The 26,808-nt window shown below is 33.1% G+C and overlaps 3 protein-coding genes across 3 annotated transcripts; all 3 read left to right on the top strand.

The window, feature by feature from the left end:
* Positions 1 to 1,701: 1,701 nt before the first annotated feature.
* LOC131623352 (disease resistance-like protein DSC1) lies at positions 1,702 to 9,215 on the top strand. The gene is made up of 10 exons (XM_058894365.1): positions 1,702 to 2,628; positions 3,586 to 4,666; positions 4,755 to 5,057; positions 5,229 to 6,774; positions 6,912 to 7,093; positions 7,175 to 7,261; positions 7,364 to 7,565; positions 7,705 to 7,886; positions 7,965 to 8,051; positions 8,159 to 9,215. The coding sequence occupies exons 1-10, from the start codon at positions 2,156 to 2,158 to the stop codon at positions 9,140 to 9,142; spliced, it is 5,127 nt and encodes a 1,708-aa protein (XP_058750348.1). The 5' UTR covers positions 1,702 to 2,155; the 3' UTR covers positions 9,143 to 9,215.
* A 5,564-nt stretch (positions 9,216 to 14,779) lies between these two features.
* LOC131623356 (disease resistance protein RLM3-like) lies at positions 14,780 to 15,163 on the top strand. Its single transcript, XM_058894368.1, has one exon. It carries the CDS (start codon positions 14,780 to 14,782, stop codon positions 15,143 to 15,145), a length of 366 nt encoding a protein of 121 aa, XP_058750351.1. The 3' UTR covers positions 15,146 to 15,163.
* Positions 15,163 to 25,472, top strand: LOC131623302 (disease resistance-like protein DSC1). Its single transcript, XM_058894301.1, has 9 exons — positions 15,163 to 15,707; positions 15,806 to 16,099; positions 16,236 to 17,645; positions 20,389 to 20,873; positions 21,048 to 22,128; positions 22,205 to 22,507; positions 22,628 to 24,188; positions 24,266 to 24,489; positions 24,668 to 25,472. Exons 1-9 carry the CDS (start codon positions 15,168 to 15,170, stop codon positions 25,028 to 25,030), a joined length of 6,261 nt encoding a protein of 2,086 aa, XP_058750284.1. The 5' UTR covers positions 15,163 to 15,167; the 3' UTR covers positions 25,031 to 25,472.
* Positions 25,473 to 26,808: the final 1,336 nt, after the last annotated feature.

The following is a 26,808-nucleotide window of genomic DNA, read 5'->3' as shown; positions in this document are numbered from 1 at the left end:
TATAATACTTTGTTATTTTATTAACCACCAAATGAACCGCACAATCACACATTTAAACCACAATAACTATGTTAAATTTGTGTCAAAAATAATTTCTCTTTATTTGTTATTGAAAAATAATAGGATGACGCAATATTTGGTTATACTAAGAGCGAAAAGATTTAGAAGACTTTTGCTTACAAATAATACTCTATTTTAAATTATGTGACGGTTCAGCTATTTTACATGAATTAGAGAGTGTAGTTTACTTTATATGAGAATTCTAAATTATAGGATAATTTACAAAATTATTTTTCATTAATAAAAAAATTAAAAATTTAAAGAAAAGAGAATAAAAAGTAGGAGGTGGTATAATGAAAAGATAAATATAAATGTTTTACTAAAATTAAGAAAATTTTTAAATTTGGGTCAAATATTTTTTATGAATCAAGTAATTTGGAATGAAGGTAGTAATATAAAAGTTTTATGCAGATAGTTTATAAATTGAGTAGATTACCAAATTTATCATTCACTCCTATAAAATGTATAAAAAAAATATTTTAAATAGCTTTTCTTAAAAATTACTTTTACAAAATATTTTTTCCAATAAATATACAATTTTTATTATGTTAAAGTGTTTTACAATAAATATTCAAGTCGCTAAATTTTAAAATTATCATAAAAGAGTTAGAAATAATTTCAATTATTTTAAAGTAATTTTTCATAAAAATTAATTTTAGAAATATTAAGATAAAATTATTTTTAAAAGTATAACAAATACCAACAATTTTTATTATATCATTTTGACAATTTACATTATTAAAAAAATATAATTAATTTTATATTAAAACAAAGAGATTATAAATTTTTTTACAAAATTATTATAAATTATTATTTATTAATGATAAAAAAGAAGTTAAAGAATAGAAGAAATAATCCTTAATATATTAAAACAAAATACAAGTTTGCCTCCCAATCCTTAATAAGTTTTCCTCCTAACTTCTTATTAAATCTATAGTTGTATTTAATTATTCAAATCTTTTTATTTTTTTATACAACTCTTTTCAAATTACCAATTCCAAAAATTTCAATTCCACAAATTAATTGTTATTTTTATATTCATAACATATAAAATATATTTTATTTTTATTTTTATAATTAAATAAATACAATATCTCTTTTTAACTTATCCTATGCATCGCACATGTAAAAGTACTAGTTAATAATTAAGAGCATAATATCGTGACTTATAATTTAAGTTTTGATTTTGGAAACATAACATAATAAGAGAGAAGAAAGGAGATAGTGTTAGTAAATTAAATTTTGAAAAGTTGAAATTTGAAATATTCATAACACTATTAGAGACTATTTTAGTAGTAGTTTAGTAATTTAAAATTTCATAAGTTGTCCACGGTTCTTACTCCCAAGACAGAAACATGGGAGGGAATCTATGTTAAAAGTAACACTACTTTTTGCGAAGTTTAGCGGGAAAGGTGGTGAAGGGACCTACACAGACATTTTCCAATTTTGTATTCCATTTTTTAATCTTTGATTTTTTCGAGTACCTTGTCTAAACTCCTATTAGTTTAAATATTTAATTAAATTATTATTAGTTAACACCGACGAGCCTCAAGTTGTCGTCATGTTTATTGGTAAAAGATGCAGACTAGTAGGGATCCTCTCCATCTAGTTGGGTGGTGGTTAATACTCCAGATCGTCGTGACCCATTCTCTCATATCTACGACGCAGTCAACACCTCAGCAAAAGCGTTGACAAATGAGTGAAAAAAGAGTAATCATGGAGAGAGAAAAAATAGCCTCTTTCGTGGACCTTTCTTCCCACCTTTTAATAGACTTAAAATGAAGATTTCTTTGTTATCCCTTGCAAAAATATGGGTAGAGTAGAGCTACTTTACGATGGGTAAAGATTTTATACTGTAAAAAATTGTAGGACCCACCCCTCAGGTTTGTATTCCCCCATAAAAGAAAGGGGCTACTGTTTTATTTATTTCAAGTGAGTTTTTCTATAACAGATCTAAGCAACCAGACTCCTTTTCTGTTTCTGTTATCATCTGTATTAACTCCTCCACTCTCTTCTCTTCCCTTTCTTGGTTTACACCAAACAGAAGCTAAAAAAAGAAAAAGTGGTGATAACTAATTGATTATCTGAAATATATATGCCTACTTCTCACAAAGAGTACGATGTATTCATTAGCTTTAGGGGAGAGGACACTCGTAAAAACTTCACTGCCCAGCTTCATCAAGCTCTTACAGATAACAATATCAACACATACATTGATTATATTCTTAAAAAAGGAGATGAGGTTGGACCTTCTCTTGCCAAAGCAATCAAGGACTCACATATCTCTCTTGTAGTTTTCTCAGAAAACTATGCAACCTCAAAGTGGTGCTTGGATGAACTCCTCCATATACTCCAATGCAGAGAACTTCATGGACAGGTAGTTATACCCGTGTTCTGTGATGTAGATCCATCACATGTACGTTATCAGAAAGAGAGTTATCAGAAAGCATTTGCAAAATACATGAGAGAACTAGCCAGCAGTAAATCTCATCTTGACAAAGTGTTGGAGTGGAAAGATGCTCTCACTTCGGCTGCCAATATATCTGGATGGGACTCTCGCAAATATAGGTAAGTACTACCTCGGTCCTTAATTATAAGACTTGAGTTTTTTTCTTGTTACTTTTTAAAAAAACTATCTTCCTCTTAATCATGGTTACTTCTAAAATGGTCAAGTACCGATACCGGATAAGCATACGTACTGGGTATACTTACCGTATTCGTGATGCTTTATTTTTTTTTCCATTATTCGATTTCGAATGTAATTTGTAGTTTTCTCAAATATCTGTACAGTTAGTATGTTTATGTATTTTAATTTCTTGTTATTGTATCTTAATATTATTTTTGATATTTTAAAACTTTTATAGTAATGTTTTGTTGTTAACATAACGATTTAGTTCTCTATTCATACATTTTATAGAAAACCTTTATTTTTTATTAAGGTGCTCGTACCTTTTTTTTTAAATGACGTATCTTGTACCGATACCACTCCCCGTATTGGATACCGTACGCGTACATATGCATCATAGCTCTGTTCACATGTACATTAAATACTTTTTAAAATATATGCTCCTAATTATATTACAAATTTTTCTACTATCTACATTAAATACTCTTACACAAATATTAAATAATACTCGGTCTTAAGAATAAACTTGTAAAATTATAAAAATAGTCAACAAAATTAATACTACAACCAATTTTCTTAATTCTTGTGATTTACTTTAGAGAGTCTTATATTAGAGACGAAGGTAGTACAATTTAATTTAATTTAATTCCTCTACACTCTTATTCAATCTTATGTTGTACTATATATTTGTAATTAACTTTTCAAATTAAAGGTAGTTATATTAATGCTGAATTTTTGATGAAAATATAATATGATGATTCTGGGTGTCCAATTGAATCATTCATCAACACAAATGCTCGCATTTAGGGGGCTGATCCTGTTTTCAAATAAAATTTCAGAAATTGGCCAAACTAAAGTTTTCCTTTAAGTTTAATTTGTTTTTAGTTTTTATCTTTCAGGGATTATTCTCAAGTCATCCATGAAGTTGTGGCAGATGTTAAGCAGAAGTTGTCTCTCATGTTTCCTAATGAACTGAAAAACCTTGTTAAAGTTGATGAAAAGGATGCACATATTGAATTATTACTGAAAACAATACCAAGAATCGGAATTTGGGGCATGAGCGGAATAGGAAAGACAACCATGGCTAAACAGATGTTTGCCAAGAACTTTGCCCATTATGATAATGTATGTTTCTTGGAAAATGTAAGCGAAGAATCAGAAAAGTTTGGACAAATGTATGTTCGTAATAAGCTTCTTAGTGAGCTACTGAAGCGAGAAATTACTGCATCTAACGTTCATGGACAACACACATTCATTAAGAGGAGGCTCAGTGGTAAAAAAAGTTTTATTGTACTTGATGATGTTGATAATGCTACACAATTAGATGATTTGTGTGGAGTACTTGATGGCCTTGGAGATTACAGTAGAGTCATCATCACAACGAGAAACAAAGATATTCTTAGCGGAAGAGTAGACGAGATATATGAGGTCACACCATGGGAGCTTAAAGACTCTCTAAAGCTTTTTAGCTTAGGAGCCTTCCGGCAAAGCTATCCCAGAGAGGGTTACGAGCGTGTCTCGGAAAGGGCAGTTAAATATGCAGGTGGTGTTCCATTAGCTTTAAAAGTTTTGGGTTCACATTTTAAATCAAAAAAACCAAAGTCTTGGGTGTCTGAGTTGAATGATTATGAGAATAAAGGAGAAACCTTCCCCGGTATTCAAAAAGTGCTAGAGCTAAGTTATAATGGATTATCATGGCGAGAGAAGGAGATGTTTCTAGACATTGCATTCTTTTTCAAAGATGAAAACAAAGACTTGGTCACAAGGATACTAAATACCTGTGATTTCAATGCAACTAATGGAGTAGAAGTCTTAGAAAATAAAGCTCTTATATCCATTTCAAACAGTGATACGATACAGATTCATGGCTTACTACAAAAGATGGCATTTGATATAGCTCGACAAGAAGATAATGATCGAGGAAAGCGTCGCCGATTGAAAGATGCTAAAGACATTTGCGATGTACTTAGAAATAACAAGGTATGGGGTGTTAAGTGTTAACATTTTCTAAATATAAAGTTATAGTTGATTTGCTTTGCTAATGTAGTGACTTCTTTGAATTTGTTAGGGCATTGATGCAGTTGAAGGAATAATATTAGATTTGTCTCAAAAGCTAGATTTAGAAGTTCAAGCTGACACATTCAACTTGATGACTGAATTGAGATTTCTTAAATTCCACGTCCCCAAAGGTAAGAAGAAATTGGGCACGGTGCATCTTCCTGAAAATTTTAAGCTATATTTTGAAAAATTGGCATACCTTGAATGGAATGGGTATCCCTTGAAGTCTCTCCCTGAACCTGTTCGCGCTGAGCAGCTGATTCAGATTTGTTTGCCGCACAGCAACATTGAACATCTCTGGTTCAAGAAACAGGTGTGTGTACTTGTATACTAATTCATTTTGGTTTATGGGGCTCTCTCTTGTTTTTATTCATTTGTTTGCTTCCTTTGTATGATGTGAAAACGAATGGATGCTTGAAAGACCAATGTAAATTAAATTTGAGAATATTAATAGGATTTGAAGTGTCGTTTTGAATTATTACAGGAACTTGTGAATTTAGAGGCAATCGACCTAAGTGGGTGCAAAAAGTTGAAGAACCTCCCTGATTTGTCTAGGGCGCCAAAACTCAAACAGTTGCGCCTTTCTGGTTGTGAAGAATTACTTGAAGTTCAGGCTTCTGCTTTTTCTAAGGACACACTTGTTACTTTGCTACTGGATGGGTGCAAAAAATTGTCAAGTCTTATGGGTGAGAAGCATTTAAAATCTCTAGCGAACTTCAGTGTCAAAGGTTGCTACAGTCTGAAGGAATTTTCGTTGTCTTCGGATGCACTAAGAAGGTTGGATTTGAGCAATACAGGAATCAAAATATTGCACCCATCAATTGGTGATATGAGCAATCTTTATTCGTTGAATCTAGAAGGTTTAAATCTGACAAGTCTACCGATTGAATTGTCTTACTTGGCACTTACTGAACTTCGGGTTTCTAAGTGCAGTGTAGTAACTAAATCAAAGTTAAAAGCCCTATTTGATGGTCTGAGCTCATTAACATTACTACACTTGAAAGACTGTTGTAACTTGTTTGAACTCCCTGCAAACATTAGCTCCTTATCATCATTGCAAGAATTAAGACTAGATGGAAGCAATATGAAGGAGTTGCCTGCTAGCATCAAATACCTCTTAGAGCTAGAAGTTCAGTCTTTAAACAATTGCAGTAAGCTTCAAGGTCTGCCAGAATTGCCTTTAAGCATCAAAGAGCTTCAGGCTGACAACTGCTTGTCGTTAACGACGGTATCCACTTTGAAGACTTTTTCAGTAAACATGATTGGACAGAACAAATACATTTCTTTTCAGAATAGTATTAAGATGGAATTGGATGGACCCTCCCTTGCCTGCATGACAGAAGATGCCATGTTAACAATGAAAAGTGCTGCCTTTCACAATGTATTAGTGAGAAAGTACAGATTCCAAACCCACAGCTACAATTATAACAGCGCCGAGGTATGTCTGCCAGTAGACAAAATTCCAAGTCAGTTTAAACAAAGATCCTCCACATATGCCTCCTTAACTGTCGACATTCGCAATTGGGTGGGCTTCATTTTAGCAGTCGTTGTTACTCCATCTAGCATAACAGATGAGCATGAATACTTTGTTGGAATCTTATGTCAATGCTATTCGGAAGATGGAAGGACGGAGGTGGGAAATAAGTCTAAGTGGAAGCCTAAACTGGTTACAGATTTGAAAATGGATCACATTTTTGTCTGGTATGATCCATTCCTTTGTGATACCATACTCAGAAGGCATGAAAGAAAGGTTTCTTTTAAATTCTGTATTACAACTTATACAACTAGTGGCAGAGAACTTGGTGACCTTTTAAAAATCAAAGAGTGTGGGGTTTGTCCAATTTACTACTCAGAAAGTCAGAAGGTTTTAGGCACCAGCAATTTAGACAAGGACTTGGAAAAAGAGTTGTATCAGGAAATTGAACTTGAGAGATCAGTTGAAGGCTATGATGAGGGAGAAGGCATTGACATTGAATCAAATGACAAGGAAGGAATGAGCCTACAGATCCAAGAGTTGGACTGTTTAATCGGTATGAAACCTTTTCAATTCTCTCACAAATGTTGTATGTTAAGTTTCTTTTGATGTTTTTATTTTACAAGCTCACAGTTTCTTTTTCTTTGATTAGATAGTCAATTTTTCTGTCAAACTCACCGTTTCTTTTTCTAGTCTCTAAAGATACTCTGGTACATGACAATCCTCAAGAGAAAGAAAATTTGGAAGATGATGATAATTCCAAAGAAATGATGAAATCTGAGATTCTTCATTATAGTACTTCTTTGAAGTCTGGAGAGAAAGATTCTACTGAAGGGAGTTCTGATGCAGAATTGTCAATCAATAAAGAAATTAAGGTATTACTTACACCTACACCTTAAGACGGAAAAATAATAAAAAAAAATACCTTATCATTTATTTTTGTTACCTTTCGACAGAGAGGCGACTCTTCTGGTGTTGATGAATCACACTCTTCTACTTTTACAGTAAGATTGAGTTTGACAAACAAGTTGAAGATATATGAGGTTTTTATTAAATCCTTAATGAATTGAAATATGCTTCATTCTTATTGAAAACTACTTTTTTCCTTATTGACACTTATGTTTGATTGTATCTTAATCTACCAGGAAACTAAGAATCTTCAACAGTCAGTGAAGATTCCATCTGATTCTTATACTAATTTGTTACAACTAAAAGAAGCTCCCAACAAACTAAACCCAAACTCCTCAGTGGCCGCTGAAGGCTATGATGAGGGAGAAGGCATTGACATTGAACCAAATGACAAGGAAGGCACGAGCATACAGATCCAAGAGTTGGACTGTTTAATCGGTATGAAGCTTTTTAAATTCTCTCACAAATGTTGTATGTTAAGTTTCTTTTGATGTTTTTATTTGACAAACTCACAATTTCTTTTTCCTTGATTAGATAGTCAATTTTTCTCTGTCAAACTCACCGTTTCTTTCTCTAGCCTCTAAAGATACTCAGGTACATGACGATCCTCAAGAGAAAGAAAATTTGGAAAATGATGATAACTCCAAAGAAATGGTGAAATCTAAGATTCTTGATTATAGTACTTCTTTGAAGTCTCGAGAGGAAGATTCTACTAAAGGAAGTTCTGATGCAGAATTGTCAATCAATAAAGAAATTAAGGTAATACTTACACCTTAAGACGGAAAAATAATTAAAACAACAAATACCTTATCATTTATTTTTGTTACCTTTCAATAGAGAGACGACTCTTCTGGTGTTGATGAATCACACTCTTCTACTTTTCCAACAAGATTGAGTTTAACAAACAAGTTGAAGATATATGAGGTTTTTATTAATTCCTTAATGAATTGAAATAAGATTCATTCTTATTGCCAACTACTGTACTTTATTCCTTAATAATACTTATGTTTAATTGTATCTTAATCTACCAGGAAACTAAGAATCTTCAACAATCACTACCATCATTAGTGAAGATTCCATCTCATTCTTATACTAATTTGTTACAACTACAAGAAGCTCCCAACAAACTAAACCCAAACTCCTCAATGGCTGCTGAAAGTTCTTCAAGCAAACCTTCTTCTTCAAAGGGTCAAATAAAAACTGAAGAAAACTCTTCAAAATTAAAGAAATCAAGTACTCCAGAACATTCTCCTGTCGATTACTCTGAATACAAGAAAACTCTTGAAGAAGACCCTTGGGCAATCATAGAGAAACTCTTATCTGATGAACATGGTAGTACTTCACAGGCTTCTCAATCTACAACACAAGCAGAATCTACCGAAACTCAGAACGCGTCAATCCAGATGCTGCTTGATGAATTAAGGCAATTGGCATTTTCAAGGAACCTGTTGAAAAATTTAAACAATGATGTGACCCTTGAAGAAGATGTGAAAGCTTTACTAGATAAACTCAATGATAGAGCTAATGAGCTTTCTGAGAAACAAAGTTCTGGTATTACTGCTTTCACCACAATCTTTAACAAGGCCTTAACCAATATCGATGAAGAAAAGCGGAGCAATGCTACTCTTCAACAACTTAATGTGGACCATGAAGATTCAATATCCAAGCTTCAAGAATCTAAAAACAAGATAAAGAAGTTCGAAGAGTCCATCATTGCTGATGGGGATAAGATTAAGGTCATGGATGTTGAAATTGAAGATATTAGAGCACAGATTGTTTTGCTGGAGGAAAAAGCAGTTAAGGTTCAACAAGAGAAGTTGCAGTTAGAGGATGCCTTGCTGAAATGTAAAGAGAATAGAAGTGGAATTTTCGATGAAGCTAAAAATGTGGCCTCTAAAACCATACAAACCCGGGAGAAGATTGATAATGTCAAAAGGAGGAAGCTGGAGTTGGATTCAAATAATGAGAAGCTTCAAGAACATTATGCCATAATGAGACTATCACCTCCTTTTTAGAGTCCACCTTATTATTATGCCTGTTAATTCCTATAGCTTTGAATAAACTGTGAGAACAATTTCCAAAATATATAGTCCTTATAGTTTCTATTATAATTTGTTTACTTTTTAAATTTATATATTTTTACTTTTATGTTAATTCATCAATTTTATTAGATATATCATTATTAAACTTTCACACATTTTAATATAAATATTTATTTATTTCTTAACTCAACAACATCTTTACTTTTTTTAATTTTGTTAAAAACTTAAAATTATATGTTCGATTAGTTTTTATTAGAAATGCGAGTAAATAGGTATGTGTATAGGTAATTAGGTACCTAGAGGGTATAGGACAAGTATACATGTTGGTGTCCACGCAGGTATGAGTTTGGGTACGTAGATTTTTTTAAAATCGTGGGTATGGAGACGAGTACTATAGTACACTTCAAAACCCCATTCATTGTCGTCCCTATCAACAAAGACTTCCGTTTAATAAATTGGTTGGATACCGCCCACCATAGGAAGAAGTATGATTTTATGTCTTTTTTAAAATATGGTATCAATGTGTCTCTATGTGATTCTTTTTGCTATGTGTAATATTTGTTTTTCTATGATTATTTGTTCTCTGTTTTTTGATAATGGCAAAGAGGGAGAAATATAGTTTTAGACTTTGTTTGAGAGTTTGGAAGAGAGGAGAGATAAAGACTTTGATTGAGGGATTTAGGCGATGATGATTTTAAGATATTTATTTTTATTCAAAAATCAAAATCGTTCTAATTTGAGGGAACTAAACAATTGTATAGAAGAAGGGATTTGAAGGGTTTAAACAAATTGTACAAATATAATCTATGTTGTTATAGTATTTTGAAAATTAAAAATATGTTAATAATAAACACTCTTTTATCATTTTATACAAATTTATTTTTTCAAAAAATATTAAAGATTATTATTTATTTATTTATTTATTTATTTATTTATTTATTTTTATTAGATCAATAATGTAAAATTAAGCGTGTGCTTGATAAATGCCAAATTTATTGATTTTATTTAAGTACTTATTAATTTATATCACAAGTAATCACGAAACAAATCTCTAATTTGTCATAAAAAGGACATAAAACACCTGTGTGAACTTTTTAACCATGTTATTTATAAGTACATGCGAAAATAATCAAGGAAATTACAAAGTTTATAAGCTTAATGGTAGAGACCTTCCAGGAGAAACAAGGGCTCGCCCGACCAAAAAGTAGAACATTCGCTATGCAAGACAAGAGCTAGCTAAGCCAAAAATAGGACAAACCTTTCAGGGATCTCCTCACCAAGCAAAGAAAAAGGTCTTGCTAAGCAATAATGGAAGTTCAAAAATCACTTCAAACGCAAGTTACTTCACAAAGAAGGAAGACACTCGTTAGGAAAGACAGTTACCTCGCTAAGCAAGACAATGTGGTTCAGAGATTTCTTGACTAAATTACTTTATAGTGAAATAAGAGTTTGTTGCAAGGTGATAAAGGAAGGCTCACTAAACGAAGTATGGCTGCAAAAACCTACTAGGGGATTAGTTGAACATGACTTAGAGGTGAAGAAAAGAAGACTCGCTAGGTGAGCTAACGGTCTCGCTAAGCGAGAAAGCCTCAACATAACTCTATAAATATCAGTCACACCCATTCATTTGGAGAGTTCTAGTTACAATTTTTTATATCACACTTTCACATCAGAAAAGTACAAAAATACAACAGAAGAGAAAGAAAAAAGGAAGATTGAAAGCGTTGTTTGAGAAATCGACATAGATATTCAAATTCTTTCCTCTAGATCGTCATTGTACAACTACTATGAGTAGAGTAGTTAATTTATCTTTTTTTTTGTTTAGATGTAGTCTTAGAAATACTCTTGTATCAATCTCGATCATGGTGTTTTATGAAGTTCTAATTATGCTTTAATATTGATGATCATTTTCATGCATAATGTTTCTTTAGGAGTAGCTAACTATAACACATTTGCAAGGTTTTGAATCGATATTGAGAAATAATTTTCATATGCAACCTAACTTTTCTATTTTAAATTTTTTTATGCAAAATTTATTTTGTGAATTGAAACAGGTAAAATCAGATTTTGCCAATTTTGCAGACATTTTGCTGGGTGAGATCATCTACTCGCTAAGCAAAGACTTCACTTACATAAGCTTACCCAACGATTTATTATTGTCGCTAAGAAAGAATTTCTATCTCAGATACATATTAAGGACTCAAATCCTAATTTCCCACGATACTAGCCTCCGAACATGCCAAGGTTTTCTACAGGGGTGGATGTTGAGACAAGGGATAAAGCTCGTCAAAACATATGAAATTTGATTCAATTATTTAAATTCTTTATTAATGTTCAAGTTCCAACACATGAGTACCGTTTGGACAAAAATTTGAGAAATTTTGAATTTTTTTGTTCGAATATTTGTCTATTACAATTAAAGTGAAGATGATTCAAATGGATTGAAAACTCAGATGCATATGAATCAAAAAGTTCAGGTTGATGACAAAATCAGAACAAAGGCATGATAAAAGAATATTTATTTTAAAATGTTTCATTCATGATTGATATTGTGATTATCTGCAAATGATAATATGAACATGAACTAGTTGCTTCACCTAATTTGAAGTAGAGGTAAATCAAACAAGAGCTACCTTAGTTATACTCACAAATCCTCTCCAAGTCAATAATGTATTTGAGATAGATGACATCAACATAGGTTACACTTTTGTCCACAAATATGGATGTGCCAACCAAAAACATAAGGTATGCCCTGAATGCACATCCTTTGTGATACAAAACCCATGCATCATTACCACATTAACTTCCACTTCATCAGCTAAGTGATCTCAATATAACGTTTCCAAGAATGAAAATCTTACATGACGTTCTCTGGTGCGTCAAGTCAACTGCATGTGAAGTAGTTTAATAATCTTCACGCGATCGTAAAATCTAAGAGGTATGACACATCATCAAGTGTAAGGGACATGTCACTGATTGAAAGATGGAATGACAATGTATGTGCGTGCCATCTCTCTGCAAAAGCAGACAATGTACCATTGTTAATATAACCATACCCATTTCGGCATAAATCTTATAGCCCATATGCATGTATAACATCTTGAAACCATATTTTTTAGGCTCAACAATTTTGCAATCTTTCTACCATGGTTGATACATCTCAACGTATAACGGTACTATATAAAAAACACCATTGTCAAAAATCTCAAATCTTATAACACAAATGTTCAAAAGAATAATTACATATTTATGTTACCTCTCAATCCCACATGTATCTAGCTAGGAAAGTAGTGACAATTCTGAGGGGTCTTTTGGAAAAACATTAGGAACGACAAAGAGAGGTTCAATAACAAACTTATAGGACTTCTATGGCATCAGAGATAATAATAGGGGACTCATGTTTTTGGGAGACGATGTCAGAGACACGTAAACTTGTGAAGATTATGTTTCACCATCAAGTAAAGTGGAACTAGCGGCTAGACGAGAGATTCTAGCTTTTTCCCTCCAAACAGAAGCGTGTTAGGACACTCTTACCATGTTTCAATCTGTCTTGGTTGTCATACATTTATCTTTAATTACTCCAGAAAAATCATATCATAATAAAAGAGGCAAACCCAGAGGACAGAACAAGGAAAATCAAACAAATAATACATAATAGGTAATTTGAATTTTTTTTCTTCCAGACGCAGAGTGCGGAATCCAATATCTAAACAAAACCAGAGAAGCATAAAACGAACATACAAAACAGATCATATGCCCTAAGCTCTAAACTTGAAAAAATCTAAATACATACATCACAAATCTATCCATCTACTATCTACCCATTAATAAAAGATTGATCAAACTTCCAAAAATATCCTTCTCTTAAATTATTTTTACACTACACTTTGGATATTTTAGTAATTAACAAATTCACTTTAGCTTTCAATCATCATTGGACACTTGGCAACCTCAATTCTTTTTCTCCCCAACACACATCTTCTCCCTCTTAATTCAAATTTCAAATTTCTTTCACATTTCATTTTCCCACACTTTTTTACTTTCATTTTAATTTTTCTACATTTACTTATTATCACAAAAAATATTAATAATCTATTTTTTAATTTTAATAAAACTAAATATTTATTTATCTCACGGGTCACTATCAACACAATATTTAATTTATTTTAACCGACCATTGCACACTTTCTCTATCTTAATTAAAATTTCAATTTTATCTCACATTTTATCCCACACCTTCTTCCTTTCATTTTAATTTTTTTCTATTTAGTTATTATCCCTAAAAAATAATTTATTTTTTAATTTTAATAAAATTAAAAAATTTATTATCGGACGGGTCATTATCAACGCAATATTTATTTTATTTTAATATTGTTTTAACTTGAGAGGTAATATTCTTATTTTTATGACGGGCCACTATCAACACGTTTTTTTTTTTTTATGATTATTTAATACAATAAAATATATATGATAAAAATAATGAAATGAATGAGAAAATTAGAATCACTCAAATTTGCTATTTTTATGGGTCACTTTCACCATTATACATTTTTTATTTTAATCAACAAAATATTTATAAATATTTATAATTATTAGTAATATTCGTAAATATTTGTAATGTTAGATAAATCCTATAAAAATTCATGCTTTCTTTACAAATGGAATCCTATAATTATCATAAGACCAATATCCATTTAAGATTATGTATTTTAGATGATGTACCATTGTTCATCATCTCACCAAATATATTGATTTTTTTTTTTTGTATTTAGAACATATTTTATCTATTCTATTTGTTTATTATCACTAAAAATACCAATTAATCTATTTTTTAATTTCAATAAAATTAAAAATGAACTTTATCAAAGAGAATAATACTACATAGTTATTCACACAACTAATTTTTTATCTTACGAGTCACTATCAAATTATTACCATTATTTTCAAATGTCAATTTTTTTCTTCTTTTTCCATGTCACAAGTTTTTTTTAAATTATTTAATACGATTTAGTTTATCTAATAATTGTTTATTTTACCATGTGTATCTAAATACATCATATATCAAATTATTTTTTGTTATAATATTTTGATTTCTAAATTTTTCATTGTATTTTTCTAATAAATATGAGTTTTTCATATGTATATCTAAAAAAATTATTTCGTCAATATTAAAATAAATTCACCCGTGCGGAAGCACGGGTCTCTGACTAGTTACGCTTTTAAACACAATCTAATGTGCCATAAATAACCTATTTAAGTAATGCATTCATCACAAATAAAAAAAAAAAAAAAAAAGAGGGAAATGAAAACTTATCAACTTGTGAAAAAGCTTGAAAGTGAGAAACCTTGATTGAATGAAATGGAGTTGAGGTTGAGTGATGTCCTGTACTTAAATGCAACGCAATAGAGGTTGATGTACTGTACTTACTAAATGAAGTTTGCGATTGACTGACTACATGTCTATATCCAAAAAAAATAGTGTTGTTCCACTTTTCCATCTTTCTTCAGCGTGTTATCGAAATAAAAAAATGATTAACGAAAAGTACAAAGATTGAAAACGCAAGCCTTAACAAAAAAGTCTCTTCAGCATTCACTGTATACAATACAGCCATGGCTTCTTCCTCTCGCGCCACTGCTACAGTACCTCTGAAAAAACACGATGTTTTCATCAACTTTAGAGGCGATAACACTCGTGCTGGCTTCACTAGCCATCTTTACGAAGCTTTATGCAGAACCTCTTTCCAGACATACATAGACTACAAGATCCAAAAAGGAAACGACGTTTGGGAAGAACTTGTGAAAGCAATCAAACAATCCACTCTCTTTCTCGTTGTCTTCTCCGATGACTATGCATCTTCAACCTGGTGTTTAAACGAACTTGTTGAAATTATGGAGTGTCACAAAATTGAACAGAACAACGCTATTGTTATTCCTGTGTTCTACCAAATTGAACCTTCTACCAAATTATGGAGTTGACAAAATTCATCAAGTTAAGAAGATGAACTCCCAAAGCTCCCTCCAGCTATTCAGCTTGAATGCTTTTGACAAAGTCTTGCCTGAGTTGGGATATGTGGAGCTCTCAAAAAGAGCAATTGATTATGCCCAAGGCAACCCTTTAGCTCTAAAAATTTTGGGATCGCTTCTTTGTTGCAAAAATGAAATAGAATGGAACTGTGCACTAGATAAACTGAAGGAAACTCCCAATACAGAAATTGACAGGATATTGAGATGGAGTTATGACGAATTGGATGATAAAGAGAAAAGCATATTTCTGGACATTGCATTGTTTTTCAAAGGACATAAAAGGGATATGATAACAAAAATATTAAATGAGTGTGGTTTGTATGCAGAAATAGGGATGAGACGTCTTTTAGACAAGGCTCTTATAAGAGTTGACTTTCAAAATTGCATACAAATGCATGACTTGATACACGAAATGGGAAAACAAGTTGTTCGTGAAGAATGTCTTAAGCACCCCGGACAACGCAGTAGATTGTATGATCGTAAAGAAGTATGTGATGTATTGAAAAATAATAGAGTAAGAAAATGATACCCTGACTTGCCTTCCTAAACTTATGTTTACTATACATAAAATGCAACTTACTATCGGAACACTGACATATTTTTATTTTTCAGGGAACTGAGATAGTTGAAGCTATATTCTTAGATGCTACGGAATGTACACACATAAATTTAAGCCCCAAAGCATTTGCAAAGATGCCAAACCTAAGACTACTTGCCATTCGAGACCACAAAGAAATTAAATCTATAAGACTTCCTAGTGGCCTTGCCTTATTGCCAGAAAATTTGAGATATTTTCTATGGGATGGCTATCCTTGTAACTCTCTGCCTCCAAGCTTTTGTCCTGAAATGCTTGTGAAGTTTTCCTTGCGAGACAGCCATTTAGAAAAACTTTGGAATGGAATACTGGTATGCACAATCCAACTTATTTTCCTGTTTTTGTAAAAATTTAAGTATTTTTTAATGGGAAAAGATACCAAAAACTGAAAACTTTATAATTTAAGAAAACGTACTGACTTGTTTGACCAACTGTATATTGTTACAGAATTTGCCAAATTTAGAGATACTTGATCTCAGTTACTCCAAAAAGCTGATACAGTGTCCAAATGTATCTGGTTCTCCAAATCTAAAAGAAGTCATGCTCACTGGTTGTGCAAGCTTGCCTGAAGTGGATTCATCAATTTTCCTTCTCCAAAAGCTTGAAAGATTGTTGATGATTCAATGCACGTCGCTTAAGACTCTTTCTAGTAACACTTGTTCACCAGCCCTCCTTGACTTTGATGCCACATATTGCATCAATCTCCAAGAACTCTCAGTCCCATTTGCTTCTGTTGATTGTTTGTCTTCTTTGGCTTTACCAAAGTGGTGTGTGAATGAACTTCCATCGTCAATATTGCATTTCAAAAATCTTGAAAGCTTTACTTATCCCATCAGTGATAGTCTTGTGGATCTTCCTGAAAACTTCGCCATTTCTATTTGCCTTGTGGGTGAGAGTCTACTGAAAGGTGAACGTGACCTGTCCATCACTTTACGTAAATTACTTCCTAGCCCTGCCTTCCTGAGTGTAAAAGATTTATTCATTGACCATGTTTCTATCTTGTCTGAAATCCCAGACAATATCTCCTTACTATCATCATTAGAGTCTTTATCACTAGCCGGTATCGCCATTCGAAGCTTGCCTGAAACCCTTAAGTATCTTCCCCGACTCAAGCGTCTTGATGTTTTCCATTGTAATATGCTTCAATCTATACCTGCACTTTCACAGTTCATTCCATATTTCATTGTCTGGGAATGTGAATCTCTTGAGGAAGTGTTTAGTTCAACTAATGAACCATCTGACAAACCCAAGCGTGGTTTTATGCTCCTTAACTGCATAGAATTGGATCCACATTCATATCGAACACTTCTGAAAGATGCTATTGCTGGGATTAAACTTGGAGCAAGACTAAATTCAGAAAATAAAGATACATCTTTAGATGATGATGATGATGATGACGATGATGATAATGATATTATCGAGTACTTCTTACCGGCTATGCCTGGCATGAAAATTGTGTCGAGTTACCATTCTACACAAGCTTCTTTCACTCTTGAGGTTCCTCCCAATTTGTTGGGTTTTGCCTACTACTTGGTTCTTTCCCAAGGCAATGTGGGAAGTGGTGTAGATTTTGGATGTGAGTGCTGCTTGGACAATAGTTCTGGTGAAAGGTTCTATATAACAAGTTTCAAAAGAACCGATTTCCCCAGTACGCTATCTGTTTATGATGATAATTCAATGTACATGATGTCCAATCATTTGATTTTATGGTATGATCCAGCAAGATGCAAGCAGATAATGGAAGCAGTTGAAGAAATAAGCACCCGTTGTTACAATCCAAAGCTTACGTTTAGGTTCTTCATTGATGAAAGGCTATATAATGAAGTAATGATAGTCGAGTGTGGTTTTCATTGGATAAATCACTTTGATTTTTGAATCTGATGATCAAGAAAATACAGTTCCTCCAACAAAAAAATTAAGAAGCAGGTGAAAGTGAAGACTTGAGGTACATAATGTTCCTAGCAATCATTTTATTAATATAACTTGGAAACAAAATTTAGTTTACACACTCATGCATTGTCTGCTACTGTAGTAACTCTGTCTATGAACAGGTATTCACTTGAACGACTCCTGCATATTGGACTTGATGGAGACCTGCTGAAATAGAGAGAAGGAAATTGCTACTGATTTAACTGCTGTAATACATGTTAAATTGAATGTTGAATTAAAGAACATGACATTGTTTATAATCTGGTATTACCTGTACTATGAACATCTAGATTAATAAAATCTTGTTTGCTTTCTTTTTAAATATAAAAAGAATAAGAAGTTCGTTTTGGATACATGGAGTGACGTTGGAGTTGTTGGCTTTTTGAAGAAAAACTTGAAAAGGGCATTTCTTATTGGGGTCAAATATTAAACAAGTGTACAATATTTGTCTAAAAAACAACAAGACAATAAGGGGCCCAATTGTTGAAACTGTTTGATGGGCATCATTATGTATCTAGACGCAGAGTGTGTGTGGATGGAAAAATTGTTCGAGATATATTTTGGACACATTTTCTATCGTATTGATAATTGATTCAACATATGAGACAAATAAGTACAAACATTATGATATTCTACAAAGCTACCAAAAAATGCTTTAGTCATTAACCATCTCCTTCGAGAATATGATTGGAATTCTAGTCAACACATCAATCCAACTAAGTGTAAGTTTTATGGTAGAGGTAGCTCTGGATCTATGTTAAGGCACGTTATAGACATGTTTGGACTTACTGTAGGACGAACGCCATTTAACTATCTTGGAGTTCATATATTCAAAGTCAAGTCTAAAACTCATCATCTTCACATCATAGTAGATAGAGTATTGACCAAGCAAGCTATCTGGAAGGGACGCCTTCTTTCTATGATGAATATGGTTCAATTGATCCATTCAGTCATATAAGAACGCTTATGTATAATCTTAAGTTTTATGAATGACTAATCAATCTTCTTAACAAATTGGATTCTTGCATCAAAAATTTTGTATGGACATGTAGCATAGTCAATCAAAAGCTAATTACTACATTTTGAAAGGTTATTTACTCACCTTCGTCTGAAAGAGGTATTGGTATATGAGATATTAAGTTAATAAACGAAGATGTTTATTTATCCCTTTTGTTAAAAATTGTTACCATCAATAATCAATGGTTTTCTATGCTCTTATTAGTAGATACTCCAGATACAAAAAATTAATCATGCATCATATTTCTTCGTCAATATGCCCTATCATTAAACATTCTTGGAGAAACATATAGTAGATGATAAACTGGTAATGAAAAGGACATTGATTTATGGACTAACAATTGATTGGAATATAAAATTAAAGATTTACATCTAGTATTTCCAGTAGTTATTCAATTTATACAAACTACTAAGGTCGATTCAATTATTCAAGACATCAACTGGAACATTCCTCATGACTTATCCATTTTGACTCCTCAAATTGTTGAAGACATTTTGAAGATTAACTTGTCTTTTGATAATAATATTGATGAACTCATTTGGGCAGAATCTGTAAATGGTGATGTATCATATAAAGATGCCTACATTGAACCTTATTGAAAAACTTCATTTGGTATCCCTTCATACCTTCTGCTAAGTCATTAGTGACTTATAAGCTATAATAATATTGCAACAAGGGACAACATGAGTTGAAGGGGAATGTATATGATACCGAGGTGCTCTCTACAGTTATGATGTAGAAACTGCAGACTTCTTATTTCTTATATGCAAGTACAACTTGTATTTTTGACATTAGATGAAGCGATTGTTTAAAATGAACATTGATAGAACTAGTTATGAAAGTTTATTCAAACTCGTTGGTAGAAGTTAGAACTCTCAAATTCATCATGACTCTCATCATAATAATTATTTAAAAAACTTGACGTACAAGAAATGATATCATATTTCAAAATGGTAAAATTGACTTTCATAGAGATATTCTTCATGTTAAACAATTAGTTTATATGATATCAACTTCTTACAAGTGGCACATGTAACATCCAATTCACGAATTTACAATTATTAAAAATTTTGACTTCAAATGTCGACCTTCTTCCACATCTTAGAATACCAACTGATGATTTTGATCAAATAGCCTAATTGTTGGAATTCGGCCTTTAAAGATGAATAAACGGAAATGAGATGTTGTCGGTTCGAATTGACTGCATTCAATATTAACCACATATGCGGTCATTGGATCCAAATACTCCAAAAGACATTACATCCAACCTAGAGACTACAAACAAACTTGAAATAGCTTTAACAAGAATATATATGTGTGAATGCAAAGACTCAATTTTGATGATTTCCCTTTCTTTTCCATTTTATAATCTATGATTTCTTTGGTGTCCTTGTCTAAACACGTATTTATTTTATATATTCAATTAAACTATTGTTGACTAACCACTTCACCAACCCCTCCACCCCCAACTTGTCAAGATTACTGATTAAATATAGTTGGCTGCTGGTGATATACATTGACATCCACCTTCCTAAAATTCATAGATATATAGTACTACTATTGTCTATTTGTTTCTGTTTAATCATATCTATGAACCCCTCCAAAGAGAAACTAAGAGAAAGAAAAAGTGGAGATAACTGATTGATTATCTGAAATATGCATTCTTCAGACAAAGAGTACGATGTATTCATTAGCTTTCGGGGAGAGGACACACGTAAAAACTTCACTGCCCAGCTTCATCAAGCTCTTACAGATAAAAACATTAATACATACATTGATTATAGTCTTAACAAAGGAGATGAGGTTGGAGTTGGACCTTCTCTTGCCAAAGCAATCCAGGGCTCACATGTGTCTATTGTAGTTTTCTCGGAAAACTATGCAACCTCAAAGTGGTGCTTGGATGAACTCCTCCACATACTCCACTGCAGAGAACTTCATGGACAGGTTGTCATACCTGTGTTCTGTGGAGTAGATCCTTCACATGTACTTCATCAGAAAGAGAGTTATCAGATAGCATTCGCTAAATACCAGAGAGAATTCGCCAACAACGGTAAATCCCATCTAGACAAAGTGTCTGAATGGAAAGATGCTCTCACTTTGGCCGCTAATATATCTGGATGGGACTCTACCAAATATAGGTAACTATTTAATTTAATCTAATTCCTCTAAACTCATATATTCATTCTTATTTTCTATAAACTTTTCAAACTGTATGTAGTTATATACTCTTATATATTTTATGTTGAATTTGTGTGATGAACATGATATGATAGACATTTTTCGTTTATTTGTTTTTTCTTCTTTTTATCTAGCGATAATTATCAAGTCATCCAATATGTTGTGGAGGATGTTTTGCAGAAGTTGTCCCTCATGTATCCTAATGAACTGAAAAACCATGTTAAAGTTGATGAAAACAATGAACATATTGAATTATTACTGAAAACAACACCAATATTCGGAATTTGGGGCATGAGTGGAATAGGAAAGACAACCATGGCCAAACAGATGTTTGCCAAGAACTTTGCCCATTATGATAATGTATGTTTCTTGGAAAATGTAAGTGAACAATCAAAAAAGTTTGGACAACTGTATGTTCGTAATAAGCTTCTTAGTGAGCTACTGAAGCAAGAGATTACTGCGTCTGATGTTCATGGACAAGGCACATTCACCAAGAGGAGGCTGAGTGGTAAAAAAAGTTTCATTGTACTTGATGATGTTGATGATGCTATGCAATTAGATGATTTGTGTGGAGAACTTGACGACCTTGGACATAACAGTAGAGTCATTATCACAACGAGAAACAAAGATATTCTTAGTGGAAGAATTGACGAGATATATGAGGTCACACCATGGGAGCTTAAAGACTCTCTAAAGCTTTTTAGCTTAGGAGCCTTCCGGCAAAGCCATCCAAAAAAGGGTTACGAGCGTATTTCAGAAAGGGCAGTTGAATATGCAGGAGGTGTTCCATTAGCTTTAAAAGTTTTGGGTTCGCATTTTTATTCCAGAAAACCAGAATTTTGGGAATCTGAGTTGAACTATTATGAGAACAAAGGAGAAGCCTTTCCCTATATTCAAAATATGCTAAAGCTAAGCTATAATGGATTATCTTGGCAAGAGAAAGAAATGTTTCTAGACATTGCATTCTTTTTCAAAGATGAAAACAAAGACTTCGTCACAAGGATACTAAATGCCTTTGGTTTCAATGCTACTAATGGAGTAGAAATCCTAGAAGATAGAGCTCTTATATCCATTTCAAACAGCAATAGGATACAGATTCAAGGCTTACTACAAAAGATGGCATTTGGCATAGTCCAACAAGAATATAATGATCGAGGAAAGCGTAGCCGACTCAAGGAAGCTAAAGACATCTGTGGTGTACTTGGAAATAACAAGGTATGCGGGGTGTTACATTTTCTAAATAAAAAGTTACAATTGATTTATGTAGTAGTGACTTGTTTCAATTTGTCAGGGCATTGATGCAGTCGAAGGAGTACTATTTGATTTGTCTCAAAAACTAGATTTAGAAGTTCAAGCTTACACATTTAAATTGATGACTAAATTAAGATTTCTTAAATTCCATGTTCCTAAAGGTAAGAAGAAATTGGCCAATGTGCATCTTCCTATAAATATTAAGCCGTTTTTTACCAAATTGACATACCTTGAGTGGAACGGGTATCCCTTGAAGTTTCTCCCACAACCTTTTTGTGCTGAGCAGCTGATTCAGATTTGCTTGCCACACAGCAATATTGAACATCTTTGGTTCGGGATCCAGGTGCGTGAGTATACTTGCCTTGCATGGTGTGAAAATGAATGGATGCTTCAGAGACCAATTTAAATAAATTTTTTGAAAATGTGCATAAAATTTGAAGTGTCCGTTTGACTTATATTACAGGAGCTTGTGAATTTAGAGGTAGTGGACCTAAGTGAGAGCAAGCAGTTGATCAACCTCCCTGATTTGTCTAGGGCGTCAAAACTCAGACAGCTGCTCCTTTCCGGTTGTGAAAACTTATGTGAAGTCCGGGCTTCTGCTTTTTCTAAGGACACACTTGATACTTTGCTACTGGATGGGTGCACAAAATTGCAAAGTCTTATGGGTGAGAAGCATTTAAAATCTCTAGAGAACTTCAGTGTCAAAGATTGCTCATGTATTAAGGAATTTTCGCTGTCCTCGGATTCAATAAAAAAGTTGGATTTGAGCAGTACAGGAATCGAAATATTGCACCCATCAGTCGGTGGTATGAACAGGCTTTATTCGTTGAATCTAGAAGGTTTAAATCTAACAATTCTACCGATTGAGTTGTCTCACTTGAGATCACTTACTGAACTTCGGGTTTCTGAGTGCAGTGCAGTAACTAAATCAAAGTTAGAAACCATTTTTTATGGTCTGGGATCATTAACATTACTACACTTGAAATACTGCTGTAACTTGTTTGAACTCCCTGTAAACATTAGTTCCTTATCATCATTGCATGAATTAAGACTAGATGGAAGCAGTTTGGAGGAGTTGCCTGCTAGCATCAAGGACCTCTCAGAGCTAAAAGTTCAGTCTTTAGATAACTGTAGTAAGCTTCGATGTCTGCCAGAGCTTCCTTCAAGCATCAAAGAGTTTCAGGCCGACAACTGCACCTCGTTAAAGACAGTTTCCACTTTGAAGACTTTTTCAGTAAACATGATTGGACAGAAAAAATACATTTCGTTTAAGAATAGCATTAAGATGGAATTGGATGGACCCTCCATTGCCCGCATTGCGGAAGATGCCATGTTCACAATGAAAAGTGCTGCCTTTCACAATGTATTAGTGAGAGAGTACGGAGACCAAACCCACGGCTACAACTATAACAGCGCCGAGGTTTGTCTGCCAGGATGCAGAGTTCCACGTCAGTTCAAACACCGATCTACCATATATTCCTCCATAACTATCGATGTTTCCAACTCGGTGGGCTTCATTTTCTCAGTTGTTGTTACTCCATCTAACATAACACAAAAGCATGGATACTTTGTTGGAATTGTATGTCAATGTTATTCGGAAGATGGGGGGAGGAAGGTGGGGCCTAAGTCTAAGTGGAATCATAATGCGATTACAAATTTGAACATGGATCATGTTTTTGTATGGTATGATCCATACCACTCTGACAGCATACTCAGAAGGAATGAAAGAAAGGTTTCTTTTAAATTCTGCATTACTACTTATACAAGTAGCCGCAGAGAACTTGGTGGCCTTTTAAGTATCAAAGAGTGTGGGGTTTGTCCAATTTACTACTCAGAAAGTAAAAGGGTTTTAGGCACAGGGAATATAGACAAGGGCTTAGAATTAGACTTGTATCAGCAAATCGAATTTGAGAGATCAGTTGAAGGCTATGGTAAGGAAGAACGCATTGACACTGAATCAAATGAGATAGGCGACGACAAGGAAGGCACTGACATACAGAACCAAGAGTCGGACTGTCTAACCGGTATGAAACTTTTTTATAACTCCATTATTTCATCCCTTTGTTCTTCTTTATCAAACTCACGGTTTCTTTTTCTATAGTCTCTAATGATACCGCACATGACAATCATCAAGAGAAAGAAAATTTGGAAGATGATGATAATTCCAAAGAAATGATAAAATCTGAGATTCTTCATAATAGTACTTCTTTGAAGTCCGGAGATGAAACTGAATCTTCTTCCAACAAACGAAAACAATTCGAGAAGGAGGAAGATTCTACCGGAGGAAGTTCTGATGTAGAATTGTCTATGAGTAAAGAAATTAAGGTAATGCTTACATCTTTGATCTCTTTATCCCGGCTAATTATATCCCAATCATCCTCTTATTATCCATCAAATTAGTGTTCATTTCTGTTAAGGCAGTATATCGAGTTAAATTACCATTCCTTTTTGTTAATTGAAACTTGATGATTTCTTAAATTCGTGTATCCTTTATTGTGGTCAGAGATCAAGCCCTCATGTCAATGTTGACAGTATTCAAATTTTCGACACTCCAAATGTTATTGCTCATCATGTCAACTATGATAGCAACGAGAATGGAAGCTCATGTGGCGATGATGTGCAGTTTCAAGATGGACTAGAGTCATTCTCATCAACGAATGACATTCTCGATAATTCTGATATGCAAAAGCCTTGTGAAGATGTTCCTGAGAGTAGAAAAGATCTACAAATTGTTTATGCAGAGAAGCCACTTCAAAAGACAAACTGCAAATTTGTCTGTGGACTTTCTTTCCTGATTCTTGCAATTGCAATGCCTCTACTCTGGATCAACAGTCAAGAAGAAGCACATTTCCTTGTCCCTACATAATACGCTCGTTTATTCTAGTGAACTAAATGTTGGGAACTTCAGTGCAGTACAATTTATCACTTTCAATATGGTTTAGTTTTCTTTGTATGAGTTTTGACTGAGTTTTACCTTATGTTGAAGTTTAAACAATAAACACAGATGCTGTTTTTGGAATTAGATGAATCATTTCATTACATTCTGTAAAATAGATAAGTAGCAATGTTTTTAAAAACCTATCCGGATATTCAATTAGCAACACTACCTGGTCATTGGTTTAACCGCTTTTAAGTTTTAACCAATCCATTCCAACTTTTGTTTAATATATACTAAACTTTATGAGAGTGAGTTAAACTGCACACAAATAATAACTCTGGACATGCTTTTCAACTTTTGTTTAACAGAAGATTTCCATGTTTTTCTGAATCTTGTGTCGTCGCTCGAATACGGAGAACTCAAAAGTAAATTCCAATTCAAAAGGCGGTCGTATTGATCTCTCAAATCCTATTTATAAGATATTGAGATTAACGTGTGAGAATAACACTAAGTAGACTATATAATATATAGTCTCCTTTGTAGCGTTCTTCTCACCAGGTTGATCTCAATATTTTACATGATACTAGTTGAGGTTAAGATCCAAACACCTTTAGCACCGCCGATGTCGTTGCAGATCCTCCTCCAGCACTGCCATTCGTAACTCCTCCTCCAGTTCTGCCCCGCCACTCACTACTGCGTTCAGCAACCGTAGCCCTCCCACCTTATCGCATTGCGTCTCCCTTTGTCAATCACCATGCCTTCCTCTTCCATGTTCATGTTCTTTCTCGGCACCAGATTGTTGATATCTTCACCAAAGACCTCTCTAAAATTCTCTTTGATAATTTTAGGATATGTCTAAGCAACCGTCAACCTCCCGCTTCTATTACAGGGTGTGTGTGTTGTAGAATAGATATACTACCGGTTCTGTACCAGTATTATGTTTCTGGTTTTTAAAGAGGAAATATTGATTTTTTCTGCCACCTTATCATTTCATATATAACTGAAAGTATGTTTCCATTATTATGGAAAATTCATAATGCTTAAAATAGTAACCAGCATAGTCAACTATGATCAAACCATTTCTTCTTCTTTTCTTAGAACTTGTCAAAAATCCTTCCATTTTTCCATTCTAAATCTTCATTTTAGTGGTTCATCATATCAAAATGAGCTCAAGTGGAATTTAAGGTAAAGATGAGAAGCTTGTGTTCATCAACCGTGAGCTGAAGAACGATGCTGATATACGTGCTATGTGGAATACTTTTACTAGTTTTGAGGAGAAAGTTCCGATCGAGTTAGATGCGACTATTTCAAGATCGGTGGATAATATTATCATGATGTTGCAACGTGGACGTTGATTTGTAATGTTTAATTTATGTTAAAATCCTTAATTATTTCCTAAGAGTGTGTTTGGATGGGGTAATTAGAAATTTTAAAGTAATTTAAAATTCAAAGCAATTCAAATGATTCAATTCAAATCCATTCATTTTTAAATTGTTTTGTTTGGATGGAGTATTAAGATAATTTATTGTTAGATTTTTGGTGTCATTTTGTATAAAATTTAAATTTTTTGGACCAAATTAAAAAATGAAAAAGTAGGGACTAATTTGTAATTTTTAAAAATTTGAAGGACCAAATTGTAAAATTTAAAACTTATTAAGGACCAATTTGCAATTTTTAAAAAAAAATTGGGGTCAATTTTATAATTTTGAAAAATATGAGGACCAATTTGTAAATTTTGAAGAAATAATAATAACAAATACATTCTA

Source organism: Vicia villosa, unplaced genomic scaffold, assembly GCF_029867415.1.
Source record: "Vicia villosa cultivar HV-30 ecotype Madison, WI unplaced genomic scaffold, Vvil1.0 ctg.000060F_1_1, whole genome shotgun sequence".
In the NCBI taxonomy this organism is placed as follows: domain Eukaryota; kingdom Viridiplantae; phylum Streptophyta; class Magnoliopsida; order Fabales; family Fabaceae; genus Vicia; species Vicia villosa.
The sequence above is the reverse complement of the archived record's forward strand: the minus strand, read 5'-3'. Positions and strand labels throughout refer to the sequence as shown.